General features: G+C 30.2%; 1 protein-coding gene across 2 annotated transcripts; it reads left to right on the plus strand.

Moving 5' to 3' along the window:
- Window positions 1-5,006: 5,006 nt before the first annotated feature.
- On the plus strand, window positions 5,007-7,476 carry LOC137815010 (probable protein phosphatase 2C 24). Of its 2 annotated transcripts, none has more exons than XM_068618014.1 (4): window positions 5,007-6,001; window positions 6,095-6,409; window positions 6,513-6,645; window positions 6,786-7,476. In XM_068618014.1, exons 1-4 carry the CDS (start codon window positions 5,555-5,557, stop codon window positions 7,142-7,144), a joined length of 1,254 nt encoding a protein of 417 aa, XP_068474115.1. In that variant the 5' UTR covers window positions 5,007-5,554; the 3' UTR covers window positions 7,145-7,476. The 2 variants fall into 2 exon arrangements, with proteins under 2 accessions (XP_068474115.1, XP_068474116.1); XM_068618015.1 differs by having other exon boundaries at window positions 6,540-6,645.
- The last annotated feature ends 7,005 nt before the right edge of the window (window positions 7,477-14,481 follow it).

Here is a 14,481-nt window from a genome sequence, read left to right on the forward strand (position 1 = left end):
ATTACTTAATTTTTTTTTCTCAAGTACTACTCAAGTCTTTATTAAAACTTTTTTCTAATTGAGATTGGGTTACTTTAATTCCAGAAGCTCAATTACAAATACATTGAGAATTTTACTCTCTACTCAGTCAGTCAAATAAAGTGATAATAAACATGTTATATGCATATTGCAATCTCTTAGTTTATTAATTAAATAACAAATATTCTCACAAGACTCTTAGTTTATTAGAGTATTTTATAGATAACAAAGTGAATCTTCTTTCAAAAATATATTTATTATTTTTATTCAAAGATGTAAAAAGGAAATTATAGTAAAAGAAGACTAGATAATGAAATTGAAGCAATAGAAAAAAAAACTATTTATATTAATTAGAAAAAATAAAAATAATGTTTTTTAAATTCAAATTAATAAAAAATATTTATTAAAATTGTGTTTTTAATTTTTTAATCTAAGTTAGCTCAACACTTGAATTGAAAAGGAATTATACAAAATTGAACAAAATTGAACAAAGTAGTTTGTTATATTTAAATATAATATTCTATATTTAGATTTAATTATCAATTATGAATATGTTTCCATTATAATTTATTTATAATATATTTTTTATTATAACAAAATAATAAAATTCTATTATAATTTTTTATTATAAAATTATACAATTTATTCATAGATATGAGAGAAAATCAAAACTAAAAATATAATGATATTACAAAAATATTTCATAACATATTCTTTTATTTAAATTTTTTAATTATAAAATATGTAATAATATTTTCAAAAATATTTAATAATTTTCCAGAAAATATTTATAATTTTTAAAAAATATATAAATATATAATATAAAATATAAAACTATTTCTAAAATTGAACTAAAAAACATTAGTCTTACTTGATTTAAATTTTATATTAAATTAAACAAATCAAATTAAAATCATTTGAATCTTATATTTAAGTAGGATAATAGAATTAAACCTAGTATTTAACATTCTATTATCTTAAAATATTATTTATTTTGAAATTTAAGTTAAAATCTAATTTAAGTTGAATAGAAGAGTACACAATATAAACACACATAATAATAGAAATTCTAAAAATAAAAGTTTTAAGTTTTATTAAAAATATAAACTCTAAAATGTTAAATATAATTTCAATCATATCAGTTAAATCAAATGAAAAACATCAAAAGTTCAAAAAATATTTCCACAGAAGATTGTCTTCTCTCATGGCTTGCTCATGGAATGATAGTGTTCTCTTTTTTCTCTTTTTGAGTGTGACATAAATGAACAGTGGTAAAGAGGAAAAATTTCAAAACTATTCCCTCTCTCTATCCTACCTCGGAATGCAAACCCATCTCTGTCCACTTTTTGTGTTCATTGGGCCTCAAGATTACAGAGGATATAACATTACTCCTCAAAACTATATCACTCAGCATTCCCTTCTGCATTTGCATGTACCTTTTGACACGACATCATGGATCCTAGGAAACAACATTTGTTGTCTTGACTCGTACAAAACCTCAACCTAGAAACCTCAACCTAGAAACCTGGTTTTAGTAAATAGTATAAGCTGTTTCACAGGAGCGCCAACAGTATGCATAATGCAACTTTATTCACCAACACACGCGTCAGTGTAAGTTTAAACTGCAGCAAGAAGGTGCCATTTGCTTAAGGAATAGCCTATTCATGCTGAGGCAGCTCATATGCATGTCTTTTCTTTGGCTAACTCTGAATGCATCAAAGGCATGTCTTACTCGTGTCATGTACATATCTTTCCTTTGCCTCATGCTGGATGCATATAGGCATGCCATGCTTCTTCGTGTCATGAGCATGCATTTCTTTTGCTGATGCTGTTGCTAAGTTCCTCGCATGGCTTCCTCGTGTCATGAGAATATGAGGACATGACACGTAACCCTGATAGCTCTGTCTTTTTAATAGCTGTTTATGAATATGAGGACAATTGCATGCTGCTTGAAGAAATTAGACACATCATATATTTTTTGTCATGTTCTTATTATTATATGTCTGTATTCCAATTTGCTCATCAATAAATATCTGTCATTTCACTGCCTTTGCAGGTGGAGTCTAGATTCTAAAGTTTCATCAATGAATGGTTAAAATATATAACTTTATTTTCCTTCAACTTTTACTCCATCTTAAAGAAGTAAGTGTTATTTTTCAATTTGTTTAAATTTAAGACTAATATAGAATTGAAACACAGGCTATGATTTTGAAATAGATATTCTGAGTACTAAAAGTAAAATTCTTAAACTAATAGTAAACTTCTTACACTGGATTCTTATAATAGAAAGTTTAAATGCATGTTTACAAAAAAAGGTATCTATGCCAATATTTATAGGTGTGAAATTAATCAATACACAATGTTTTGTTGTGAATTCTTTTCTATCAAAATATTTTTTCTATTTTTTCTTCATTAACTCTTCTCTCATAGTTCTAATTGAATGCTAGTAAACACCACCTTCAACTCCTTTTGTTTCTAATTTCAATGACTAGTGTGTTAATTTAGAGAAATTATTCCAATGAAATCATGGTTTTAGGTTAACTGAAATTTTCTAAAATTTTAAATTATAAAATAAATATATACAATTTATAAAATGATATTTTTCTATAATTTTCATGCACGAAATCATAATAGCTTAGTAGATAAAGTCACACTTTAACCCGTGACTTATTATATTTTTAAATGAAAAAAATTCTACATTAGGATCAATAATAATTTTTAATTTTTAAATAAATAGTATTCAATCTAACCACATATATTATAAGAATTAAAATAAATAAATATATATGCACCATTATAAAAAAAATAAAAAATAATATTTTAATCACATTTAAATGATATTATACTGTTGATATAATTCTTTTTAGAAATAATTTATTTAGAGTAAAAAGAGAAAAAGGTGTATATACTCAAGATAGAAAAGCATTAAACAAGGTGATAAGCTTACTATTTATTGGTAATAAGGAAAACTTAACTAGGAATCAGTGGTACAAGAATCAGTGTGGCTTTTTGGTAAGTAAGACACTGAAAAGGTCAGTTTCTGAATCTGAATGCAGAGACTGACTCAACCTCTCTCTTCCCTTCTTAATTATATCAGTCTCACAAAACAACCTAGTAAAATATATCACTACAAAATCTGGTAGAATATTAATTGTTATTCTATAGTTATTTCTCTTAAGTTAATCATAAATAAAAATATATTTATAATTTATTATTATAAAATAATGTAAGCTGATGTATTATTATTTTGCATCTTCCATTTATGGTGTTTTACACATTGTTTTTCTTACCTATATATGTCTAGGTTTTGTACTAGTGTTAGGCTAAGTATTAAATGTAAGAGTTTTAGTGTGTTATATAAGTTTATTCTTATAAATAAGATTGAGATGTTAAATTAAAAATGTGGTGAAAGATAGAGTAATATTGAAATAAGAAAGATTAGTGAGTGATTGAGTTGAAGGGAGAGTGAGAAGTGTGTGTTGAGAATTTGAATTGAATGGAAAAAGGAGAGTTAGTGAAGTGAAGAAAAGGCCACGCGTCCCAATGAGATGCTGAGATATTCTGCAAGCGTCAATCGGCTTTGACATGCCGTTCCACACGTGTCTAAATATCCTTTGTTACGTAGATTGCTTTCATTGGACAACTGGAATATAGCTATGAAAAACCCAACCTTCTCCCCACTCAAAACCTTCCTACCTCACTCGCCCTCTTCAACTTCTAATTCTCAAAATTAACATAATTTCATCTACCACCTCAATATAAAAAACCATTAAAATTCTATAATAATTACAAAATAAAAAATGTCATAAGAGAAATACTATACAAATATATTAAATTTTTAATTAGTTGTGTGAAGTATTATTTTTAGAATAATTTTTTCTGTGTCTAGTAAAAAAAAACAAGGTCAGTTTCTTTCAATATGTCACCCCCCATTCCTAAAAAGTCTTTTAGTGCATATGCTTTAAACTTTGATATCTAAAACTTAATTTAGGGGTATTTGGTCAAATTTTAGTTTATCTGTTTCTTTCAATAAATTATTTTTGTGTATTTAAATACTATTCATTCATATGCATATATTTCTAACAATTTTTTTTTTATATTCAACCCATGTTATTGTTAAATTTCTCTCAAATTTCTGAACATTTTTTTTCACTCATGATTTTTTTCTCTAATTATTATGTGAAAGCAAAGCTATTTTTTTGATCAAAATGGAATTAATTATCTAAAAATGATTTTCACAGGTGTAGCGTGCAAAATGTATGGTCCCCATCTTCTATTTTATCTTATAACAACTATTTATATAGTTTTGATAAAGTATGGATTAAATGTTTAATATTTTGAATATAATAATTTAGAAGTATTTTATACTGATAATACATTAAAACTTAACAAGAAAAAAAAAACGATGAGTTCATAAATAATTTATATAAAGTATCTTATAAAAAGAAGAAGTATGTAAATAGTTAATTTAGTTAATAATATTTTGAGATAACTATGTCTTCCAATATAATCAATTACATAAATTTGTGTAAATTTTTTTTTCTTCCTAATTGTAGAAAACTGAATGCATTAGGTTTCTTTTTCTTTTTTATTTGATGTGTTTGTTAATTTTAAAATTAATTTTTTTTTTACTTTTACCTTATTTCCTTTCTATGTTCTGTTTTTGTTTAAATTATTTTTTCTCCTGCGCTGGATAAATGAAAGCAGTAAATAAGAAGGTGTGTGGTGCACACACGAAGAGGAGCGGCGTGACTAGGAAGTACAAAAGAGAGAATCTCGTATGAAGCCACGTGGTGACATCCCCCATCAGAGCGTCTTAGGAGATCGAAAAGTGGAACAACACTTTACTCAAAGAATGCAATTTAGTTAGTAGTCATATTCTTCTATAAACAATTATTAATAACAATTTATAATTACTTAGCCATTAGTAGTAACTAAATTGCATTCTTTGAGTAAAGAGATATATATAAGGTAGAGAGAGATATGATATTATGCAAAAATAATAAATGATAATTTGCGGGTGAAACGGAAACCAGGTGAGGTGAAGTTAAGGTAAGAGAGAAGGGGGAGAAGAGGGAGAAGAGGGGAGAGGGAAAGGACCACATGCGTGTCTGGAAAAGAAGAAGGGTTGGAGCTACCGTGGTAGGAAATGATTGGTGCCACGTAGGGATTTGAGAAAAAGGAGCCACCACGTGTAGGGCAGGGAAGAGAAGGAGAGATGTGATCAAGGGTGGAGATGGCATACGGTGCCCCTGACGGTGACGGGCAGCCTGCCCGTGTGGCCCCCAGGCCAAGTGAACAATTGCTCTCTCTCTCTTTCTATCTCTCTTACTCTCACCGCCTAGAAAACCTTTCTCCCCCAATCCCATTTCAATGGCACTGTCCCCTTCCGCAAAAGCCTTTCATCTCCTCCTATGAGCGTTCATCTCTTTCTCTCTCTCCTCCCTCCACAGTTTAACTATCTCTACAGTTTACCACTACTGCAACAAACTCTCTCTTTCTCTCTGTTGATTTCGCGCCTATAAAGACCCTCTCAATGGCTGGGATTTGCTGTAGAGTTGTAGGAGAAGGTGACACCCCTAACCCTCTTGATTCTTCCTCTCGTCCTTCCACCACCCGCAGAGCTATGGACATCGTACCCTTCAACTACATGGCTGACATGACCGTGCCCGAGTCTTCTCGGAAGCGCCCCAAGCTCGATCTCAATGACACTGATGATCAACTTCAAAATGACCAGGAATCCTCCGGAGTCAAGGTTATGAAGAAGGATTCCCAATTCGTCAAGGAGGACGACGAGGATGTTTCCGACACGAAATCGTTGTCGGATGATGACTCCTCCGAAGATGAAGAGTGTCCCAAGTATGGGGTCACCTCTGTCTGCGGCAGGAGGAGAGACATGGAGGATTCCGTTGCCCTGCGCCCTTTCTTCTCGCTGGATGGCTTTCACTACTTTGGCGTTTTTGACGGCCATGGTTGCTCTCATGTTTGTATTCTCACACTCTTCTTTTAAACTAGTGCTAATGGATCTGCTTCTCTCTTCTCCTCTTCATTATTTCTATTTTTGTTGTTTCCGCAGGTTGCCACCATGTGCAAGGAGCGGCTACATGAGATTGTGAACGAAGAGATTCTCGATGAGGACGATAATTTTGAGTGGAAATTGTTGATGCAGAGCGGTTTCGCTCGCATGGACGAAGAGGTTTTCCGCCGGAGCCAGGGCAACCAGACTTTCAACTGCAGGTGCGAGCTCCAGACTCCGCACTGCGACGCTGTTGGATCCACTGCTGTCATCGCCGTCCTCACCCCGGACAAAATTGTCGTCTCCAACTGCGGTGATTCCCGTGCTGTCCTCTGCCGCAACGGAGTTGCCATCCCTCTCTCTTCTGATCACAAAGTACCACTCTTTCTCTCTGCTAATTCCCAATTTCCTTTCATTTCATTTCCCAATAACCAAGCTAACAAAATACCAGACAAAGTAACTACTTAACGTATAACAGTGTTTCGATCCGTTTTCTGTTGTTCAGCCTGACCGCCCCGACGAATTGCTCCGAGTGGAGTCCAAGGGAGGGCGCGTGATTTACTGGGACGGCCCAAGAGTGCTGGGTGTGCTGGCCATGTCTCGAGCCATAGGCAAGTGAATGAGTGAATGAATGAACGAACCAGTGCTGCCCAATATGGCAAGCTTGGTTTTTTTTTTTATTGTTCATGTTACTTCATCTTAGCTTGTGGTTTGTGAAGTTGTAATGGTAGTGTTACTTCGGTTTGTTCAGGAGACTACTACCTGAAACCGTTCGTGATTTCGGAGCCCGAGGTGACTGTGACAGAGCGAAGTGATGGAGACGAGTGTTTGATTCTGGCAAGTGATGGACTGTGGGATGTGGTGTCAAACGAAACTGCTTGTGGGGTGGTGAAGATGTGTCTGAAGTCCCAGAAGCCTCCCACTCCGCCGTCTCCTGGCGGTTATGTGACGGCAGATGGTTCCGACCGTGCTTGCTCGGATGCCTCAATTCTGTTGACAAAGCTGGCTTTGGCCAGGCACAGTGCTGATAATGTGAGCGTGGTGGTGATTGATTTGAGGAAGGAGCAAGGAGAAACTTCGGTCCCCACTTCCAACTACGTTAACGAATGAATGCAACAAGGATGAATGAATGAGTGCCCCTTTCAAGCATCATAACAGACACTTCCACTGCACCCACGCCCTCTCTTTCTCCTGAGGTCTGCCTTTTGCTTAATCGTTGTTGTTTTTTCTTTTCTTCTTTCCAAGTGTAATGCTGTTTTTTAGATTTCAGAAAAGTTGGAGGAAAATTGTAACTTTCGAAAGTGAAACAAAATCAAAATCATAGGAAATTTCGCTGTCAATGTAGGAGAAATTCGTGTCGACTAAGGATTCAGTGAACCCCGACGACACCCTTTTCTTTTGTCCATAATCACTCTAAATTGAATTTTCCTTTGGTTCTTGTATTCTCTCTGTCAATTCTATTTGAAGTTTTTTCTTGTTAATGTTGCCAGAAGCGTTTGTTATCCTTAATATTGCATTTGGTGTATCTTCATCAAATGGACAATACACAGTCATCAGCAGTTTTAGAAAGTGAAAACAATCGTTCTTAATTATCGACACCAGAATAATAATACGAAGGAACGATATTGAACAGGATACTGAGCAAGCCACAACATCATGAAAAACAGTTGAAGTGTGAATTTGCAGAACCAGTGGAATGATTAGTCTCTAAGTAATAACAATTATAATAATGCCTTAGTCAAAATTTAAAAGGAGCACTAACAAATGCATCTATATCTTTAAATACATGCTTCCAATGATTTCTTCTCTTTTTAAGGATTTAGTTCCATCATTATTTTAATAGCTAATTTTAAGGAATGTTCGATTATTTCATGTTTTTGTATGATGGTTAGTGATGCCAATCTCCCAACTCTTGCATATTTGGATAATTCTCAACATACTTTTGGTAGCTATAATAAGGCCACGGTTTAAGAAATTAAATAGAATACCTCTGCTATTAGAAATTATACTATTTTCTTTTAATAAAAAATCTCTTTTAATTGTGAAAATACATATGATGGACAATGATTTTATTAGTTTTTTTTAATCTTAATTAATATGAATTTTACAAATGGACAATGCGTTTATTAGGTTTTTTTAATAACAGTTTTCTAACTATTAACAAATAACTTATATTTGAATGTTTTAGATATATAATCTCAAATTGTAGTTGGGAAAGCCATTACTTACTCTATGGTTGTCCAATGCCAATAAATAGTAAAAGGTAACCTTATTATATGTGATAAATTTCTTTATAACTACTTTGCCAAACTTTCAATGGATATGAACATTCACATGTTTCTTTGTGAAATTCCTTCCTTGTTAACCTAAAAGAATACAATGTGGATGAATTGCATTTTAAAAAAATAACAATATAAAACTTTTGCTTAAGATACGTTTAGTTTTCATTAGAAGAAGAAGACAGAGCAAACACAGCATTTTTGTACCACCCCATCTAATTCTTAAAACACATTCAACTTTCCCTAAAATTAAATCTTAAAACAAGTATTCTTGACAACCATTTATGGCCAAAAGACTCACTTATTCTTCTTTTTTTTGCTTTTTAAAAAAATATTTGTTTTCAAATTTTTACAAATGAAAATAGTATTGCAAATCAAAGGGTCTTAGATAAAACTAAAAATTTAAGACATTCAAAGATGAAATGAAATAATTTTAGGCAAAGTTCAATTTATTAACGATGTGTACATGTAACTCTTTTTCTTATTTGTGATTATAATGTTTTTAAAGGTAATCTTTACACATTGAAAGTGTTACGTGACTATGTCATTTAAAATTTTTATTGAAAATAAAAAGTATTATATTAAATGAGATTTAATCTATTTTATTATTTTCACTCTAATGTAAGACAATTTACTTATTTTTGTTTTAGTTGATACAAGTTATTTCTAATACTTTAAACAAATAAGTATATAAATTATCTATCATAAAGAATTTAATCTTCATCAACCAATATTATTTTGTTAAGACAACAACTTATGATATGGTTTTGATCATAATAAATAATATCAAAATTTGATGATCTAATAATATCTTCTATAAGTGTTAAAGAAGATTTATGTTTGAAGAAGAAAAAAAGATAAACATTCACAAATATCATATGAACCTCTAAAAGAAGGAACATTTTCACATATAACAATTACATGACAACCATAAAAAACATATCAACAACAAAAAAGAGAAGTAGACATTAAAGACGTGTATAACACAAGACAAAATTTTATTTGTTAGACTTTCTACTCTTCATTGTACTTCGCATATTCTCACATTGATTCTAACATTGTAGACCAACTCATCTTAAGATTGTATTGTCAATTTTAGTATACAAAAGAATGTGTGGATTGAAACTTTACTTTTATATATAAAGTCAAATGCAAAAAAAAAAAAAAGTGTAAGCTAAAAGTATCAATATATGATAAAACATTTATATAAGAACAAAAGATCTTCTTGCAAACTTTGACGCTTTTATTCAAGATATCTATATATAGAAACTCTTCCATGCAATTCAAGTGACTTAGAATAGTGTTATAAAACTTATCATAGTGTAACTAGATAATAAAATAAGTGTTTTTTTTATTTATAAAACATTCATTCTTTAAAGTTCTCTTTCTTATGTTAAGGAGCATTAATATTGTCTATCCTTTCTTGTGACATCATCAATCAAATAACTTTTTTGTTGTTGAAAAAGTGATAGTTAAAGAGTATTTGAAAAAATCACAATCCACTTTGTTAAAAAATAATACTTTTCTTTATCTTAAGAAAAGATAAAGAGGATAACTAAGGATGATTTTATTTATTTATTATTGTAAAACATAAGTGATAATGAGAATATTTGTAGTTAATTATTGATTATTGATTAATGAAACTTTATAGTTTGTAAAGAAAAAGCTGAATGCGTGTCTTAATTTTTGTGGGACAATCAGGTTTAGGGTAACTCATATTTTTCGTGAAGGGAATGCGTGTGCTGATAAGTTGGCTAATTTAGGATTTATTCATAGAGAATCTTTTCATTGGTATAATAGACTCCCTGCTAGTCTGTTCTTAGAATTCTTTATGAATAGGTATAATCTACCTATGTATCGTTTGTGTTAACATATGGGTTTTGGTCTAGTCCCCCCATATTTTTGTATTTTCTTTCTTTTTTCTTTTTTTAATAATATTTTTTCATGTGTGACAGATGATTGTTGTTACTTGAGGTGTCAGCTTAGCTGAGATGTCAAGTTGCATAGTGATGCCTAACACGAAAACTTTATAAAAAAAAAAGAAAAAGCTGAATGCAACTTGACAATATAAAAGTACTAAGTATTGTACTTTTTTTTATTGTACATGTACCAATTTTTAGTTATGTTTGTGATTTTTTTTTGAAAATATTTATCAATTATTAGCCGGATTATGTGTATATCATTTAATTGTCGTAGTCTAACAATGTACTTGTTTAAACATTTTAAGGTTTATCATCTTCTTTTCTAGAGATGATTTATTTCTTTTTAGAAAAGATATCATTTTCTTCATGCTTTATTATCTTTTAATAACTTTCTATTCAATATCTGGTATTCACTTTTTCCATATACATTCTTCATAAATATTAAAAAGTTAATATAAAACTTTATAAAAATTAGTATTAAAAAGAGTTATAATCATATCCTCTAACTACATACACCACTTTATGTGTTCCACACTTAAATGATATTGTTAATCCTCTACTGAGACAATTACTTTACCTAATTTCTTAAAATACATTATTTATATATTATTTTTTAAAATGATAACTTTAATAATTTTTTATTTAAAATCGTTTCAATAACTAAGAAGCCTTACCTCATTATCATTTCTCTCTTTTATAGAATATTTAAAGTTTAAATAAAGAATAAAGATATAAGTAAAATCGTATTGACTCTGAAACTTCTACAGAGTATATCCATAAGAAGTTAGAAAAAAAATATATGGAGAAAAGAAATAATAAGGATAATTGTAGGAAATGTTATTATTTAGTATTTATTGTAAATAAAAGATTGAATTGTTAGTGTTGTGTTTTGAGTGATATATTATGAAATGTTATAATGATTATGACGATGAAGAAACAATAAGTTGCAGACGACACAGAAGTCTCAATTCAAAGTCGACAATAGATGTAATTTTGATGACAGTGCCCTTTATTTGGGACCCAAATTGTCGACTCAGAAATGGATAAAATGCTGTTGCTCTATGAACTTATTCCTGTAGTTCTTTTCCGTACACCCTTTACGCAATAAAAGAGACAGATCAATAAATAATCTAAAATAATATGTTTTCATTTAATTCTTAATGATTTGTGTGTTTTCACAAATATTGTGATAAATTGTTGTGAAATGGATCATTTTGAAGACTAAATTGTGTATTATTCAGAGATTAGATTATATGCAGATAGAATTTGAAGACATGCATACTGTAATAATGATGTTGTAGTGATTGGAACTTGGAAGTAGTTTTGTATTAAAAGGAAACACAATTCTTAAACAGAATGAAAGGAAAAAAGGTATTTGGTTTGGGTTGTTGTTGGTATATTATTACACCATTTTTTATGGAAATTTGATGAATGAATAAACATGTGGGGTCAGGTTCATAGTTAATGAAAGATGAACACGTAGCATTTGATCCTTCTTTTGTGTCAACATCTCTTAGCTGGACGAGATTTGGTTGGATTTGATGCTGATTGCTTCCTCTCAACCCTATCAGTTGGGCCATGGACTTGTTACATCTAAGAATCAGTTTTCTTCTTCACTAATTATTTCTGCTAAAACCATTCAATTGCTTCTTAAACCAATTAGTCTTTTATTAGTTAAAAACGATTAGTTTACCTAATTTGGAAATTAGCCTAAGTGTTATTGCACTTTCTTCATATGGTCAAGGCTATTGGGGTTTGGTGATGCTCCACAATTATGTGCATTGTGACAAATTACTATGTAGTACCAAGGAGGGTGCAACTACTAATTGGGAAATATTGTATTTGTATGTGTGAGGAATGAAAATGTTTGAAGCACTCAACATGGGAGTTGATCTTAGTAGGTTGTCACACTAAGTGTTTGTGTGAGTGAGATATTTTAAAGATATTAACACTTTTCAAATTCTTTCAAAGTGACGTGCAAAGAATTTGTATGTTTTTTTTGTTGTGTTTGTAGTTTTCTTAGATGTTGTACTTTTTGTAAAGGGGTTAAAAAAAAGAGAATGATCTAATATTGTTGGAGGATTGTGTTTGGTGGTTTGTTTATCTCTTTATCCATTTCGGTGTTTGATATGTTGGTTTTTCCTTGTTGTTGTTAAGGATGAACTTCTTTGGTTGGTTTTGGGATAAGGAATAGCTCGTAGTTTTTTGTTGGAAGTTTGAATATGTTGGAGTGTGAGGTACTATTTTATCTCTCTTCTTAATTCCTGTATAAGGGTTGAGTCATTCCTAAAATCATATCTATTTATTGATTATTTCTTGCTGATAAATTTTTTTCTCAAACTACTTCTTAAGTGAATCATCATCATGTACTCTACATTAAAAACGAAGATTTATAGAATAAAGAATATAAAGAGAAATTAAGTGAAAGAGAAAAAAAAATATAAATAAAAAAAAGGTGGTTTGATTTAAGAAAAATAAGATAAAATAAAGGTTGTTTCTTCATTTCACTGTTTTTTTACCAAACAAAACCATCTATCTTTTTCATTCCGATGCTTCTCTTCTCTCCTTGCACTTATTTCTTCATTACCGAAGTGTTCTTCAAAAGGGTTAGAGTTCACTCATTATAATGATTTTGATTTTGATGCTTAATTTATAAAGTATAAATGTGTTATGTAGTGAACTTTGCATGTGTTTGTGATGAGACATTTTTTACTTGTGGACCTGCCTAATTGTTCAAAATTTATTATATGATCAGACTAAGTGTTTCCAGCCACTCTCCATATAACATATAATCACATTTTTCAAATATATAAAAGAAAATTTAAGCATGTGATTGGACCACATAATCTCAACAATTTAATACTTTCTCCTACTTTTCAGCTTACAGAAGGTCAAGCTTTTAATCCCAACAATGTCTATAGAATAAGATTTTATAACAATTCATGCACCATTTCTCTTTCTCTCTCTTTCTCTCTCTCTCTCTCTCTCTCTCTCTCTCTCTCTCTCTCTCTCTCTCTCTCTCTCTCTCTCTCTCTCTCTCTCTCTCTCTCTCTCTCTCTCTCTCTCTCTCTCTCTCTCTCTCTCTCTCTCTCTCTCTCTCTCTCTCTCTCTCTCTCTCTCTCTCTCTGTGAAGCAGGTCAACTAATCATGTTGATATGTTGATAATCTAGATTAGATTATAATTAAAAATAAATAAATTAAATAAAACAATCTTAAAATTTATTAATGAGTGTAAAATTTTCATACAACATTGTCACCTAATATGGTATGCTTTTGCAAGAATAACTAATGCTGAAGAACACGGATATGTCAATATTAAGACACTTTAATAAATTAATATTTTAAATCTTAAATTCTAAATTTTAAACTTTAAATTCTAAATTCTAATTTTTAAATCTTAAATCTTAAATCTAAATCAATGTATATGGTTTATTTTTTAGTGTTACTTTTCCAATGCAGAAATACCACTATAAGAAAATTATGAAATAGAAACCAATTTTAAAGAAAAAAAAATAATTAGTTGATATAATGACTAAATTAAAGACCAATTTAGAAACTAAAAAAAATTGGTCTATAAATTATTTTATATTATTATTAAATAGTTTGTAAATTGGTATCTAATTAACTACCAATGTTTTAACTGTCAATTATTTAAATTATAAATTTGGTAGCAAAAACTTTGGTATTTGATTAAATACCAATTTAGAAATCATTTAACAATAATAGAAACTAATTTAGAAACCAACATTTTTTTAGTCTCTAAAATGGTTTCTAATTTAGTCACTATAAAAACTAATTACTTTTAGTCTCTAAAATTAATTTCTATTTAATAATTTTCTTGTAGTGTACCACTTTAAAATCTTAAATTACACTTCAAAATAATTAGATACCAAAAATCTATATTTATTGTTTTTCTACAAGAATTGTGAGTGAAGAATCTAGCCCCTTGTCTCTTAATATAATGTGTTTTGGTGAGATCCTTGAGAAGGTAGAGGTGAGAACACATGTGGATAAAATGTAACCTAGAATAATGCTATCCATTCCCAACTTTGGCATATAATCAGTTGCAATGCTTTCTGATTTTCTTCAGCAGTTTACAACAATAATATGTCCCAATCAACCTACGAAAATTGAAAAACAAAATCACAGTTTGTGCGTGTGGGAAATTAACAAAGGAATCTGATACTGTTAAATATTTTTTTTAAAATGCAGCCTCCACATGTTCACACCAGAATAAAAGTGTAAA

This window comes from Phaseolus vulgaris, chromosome 1, assembly GCF_000499845.2.
Source record: "Phaseolus vulgaris cultivar G19833 chromosome 1, P. vulgaris v2.0, whole genome shotgun sequence".
Lineage (NCBI taxonomy): Eukaryota > Viridiplantae > Streptophyta > Magnoliopsida > Fabales > Fabaceae > Phaseolus > Phaseolus vulgaris.

Bases quoted from the DNA above. Each gene is read 5' to 3' on its own strand.
- LOC137815010 (XM_068618014.1), top strand. From the start codon at position 5,555: ATGGCTGGGATTTGCTGTAGAGTTGTAGGAGAAGGTGACACCCCTAAC. The intron at 6,002-6,094 runs GTTTGTATTCTC...TTGTTTCCGCAG, and splicing joins ACGGCCATGGTTGCTCTCAT to GTTGCCACCATGTGCAAGGA. The intron at 6,410-6,512 runs GTACCACTCTTT...AACGTATAACAG, and splicing joins CTCTCTCTTCTGATCACAAA to TGTTTCGATCCGTTTTCTGT.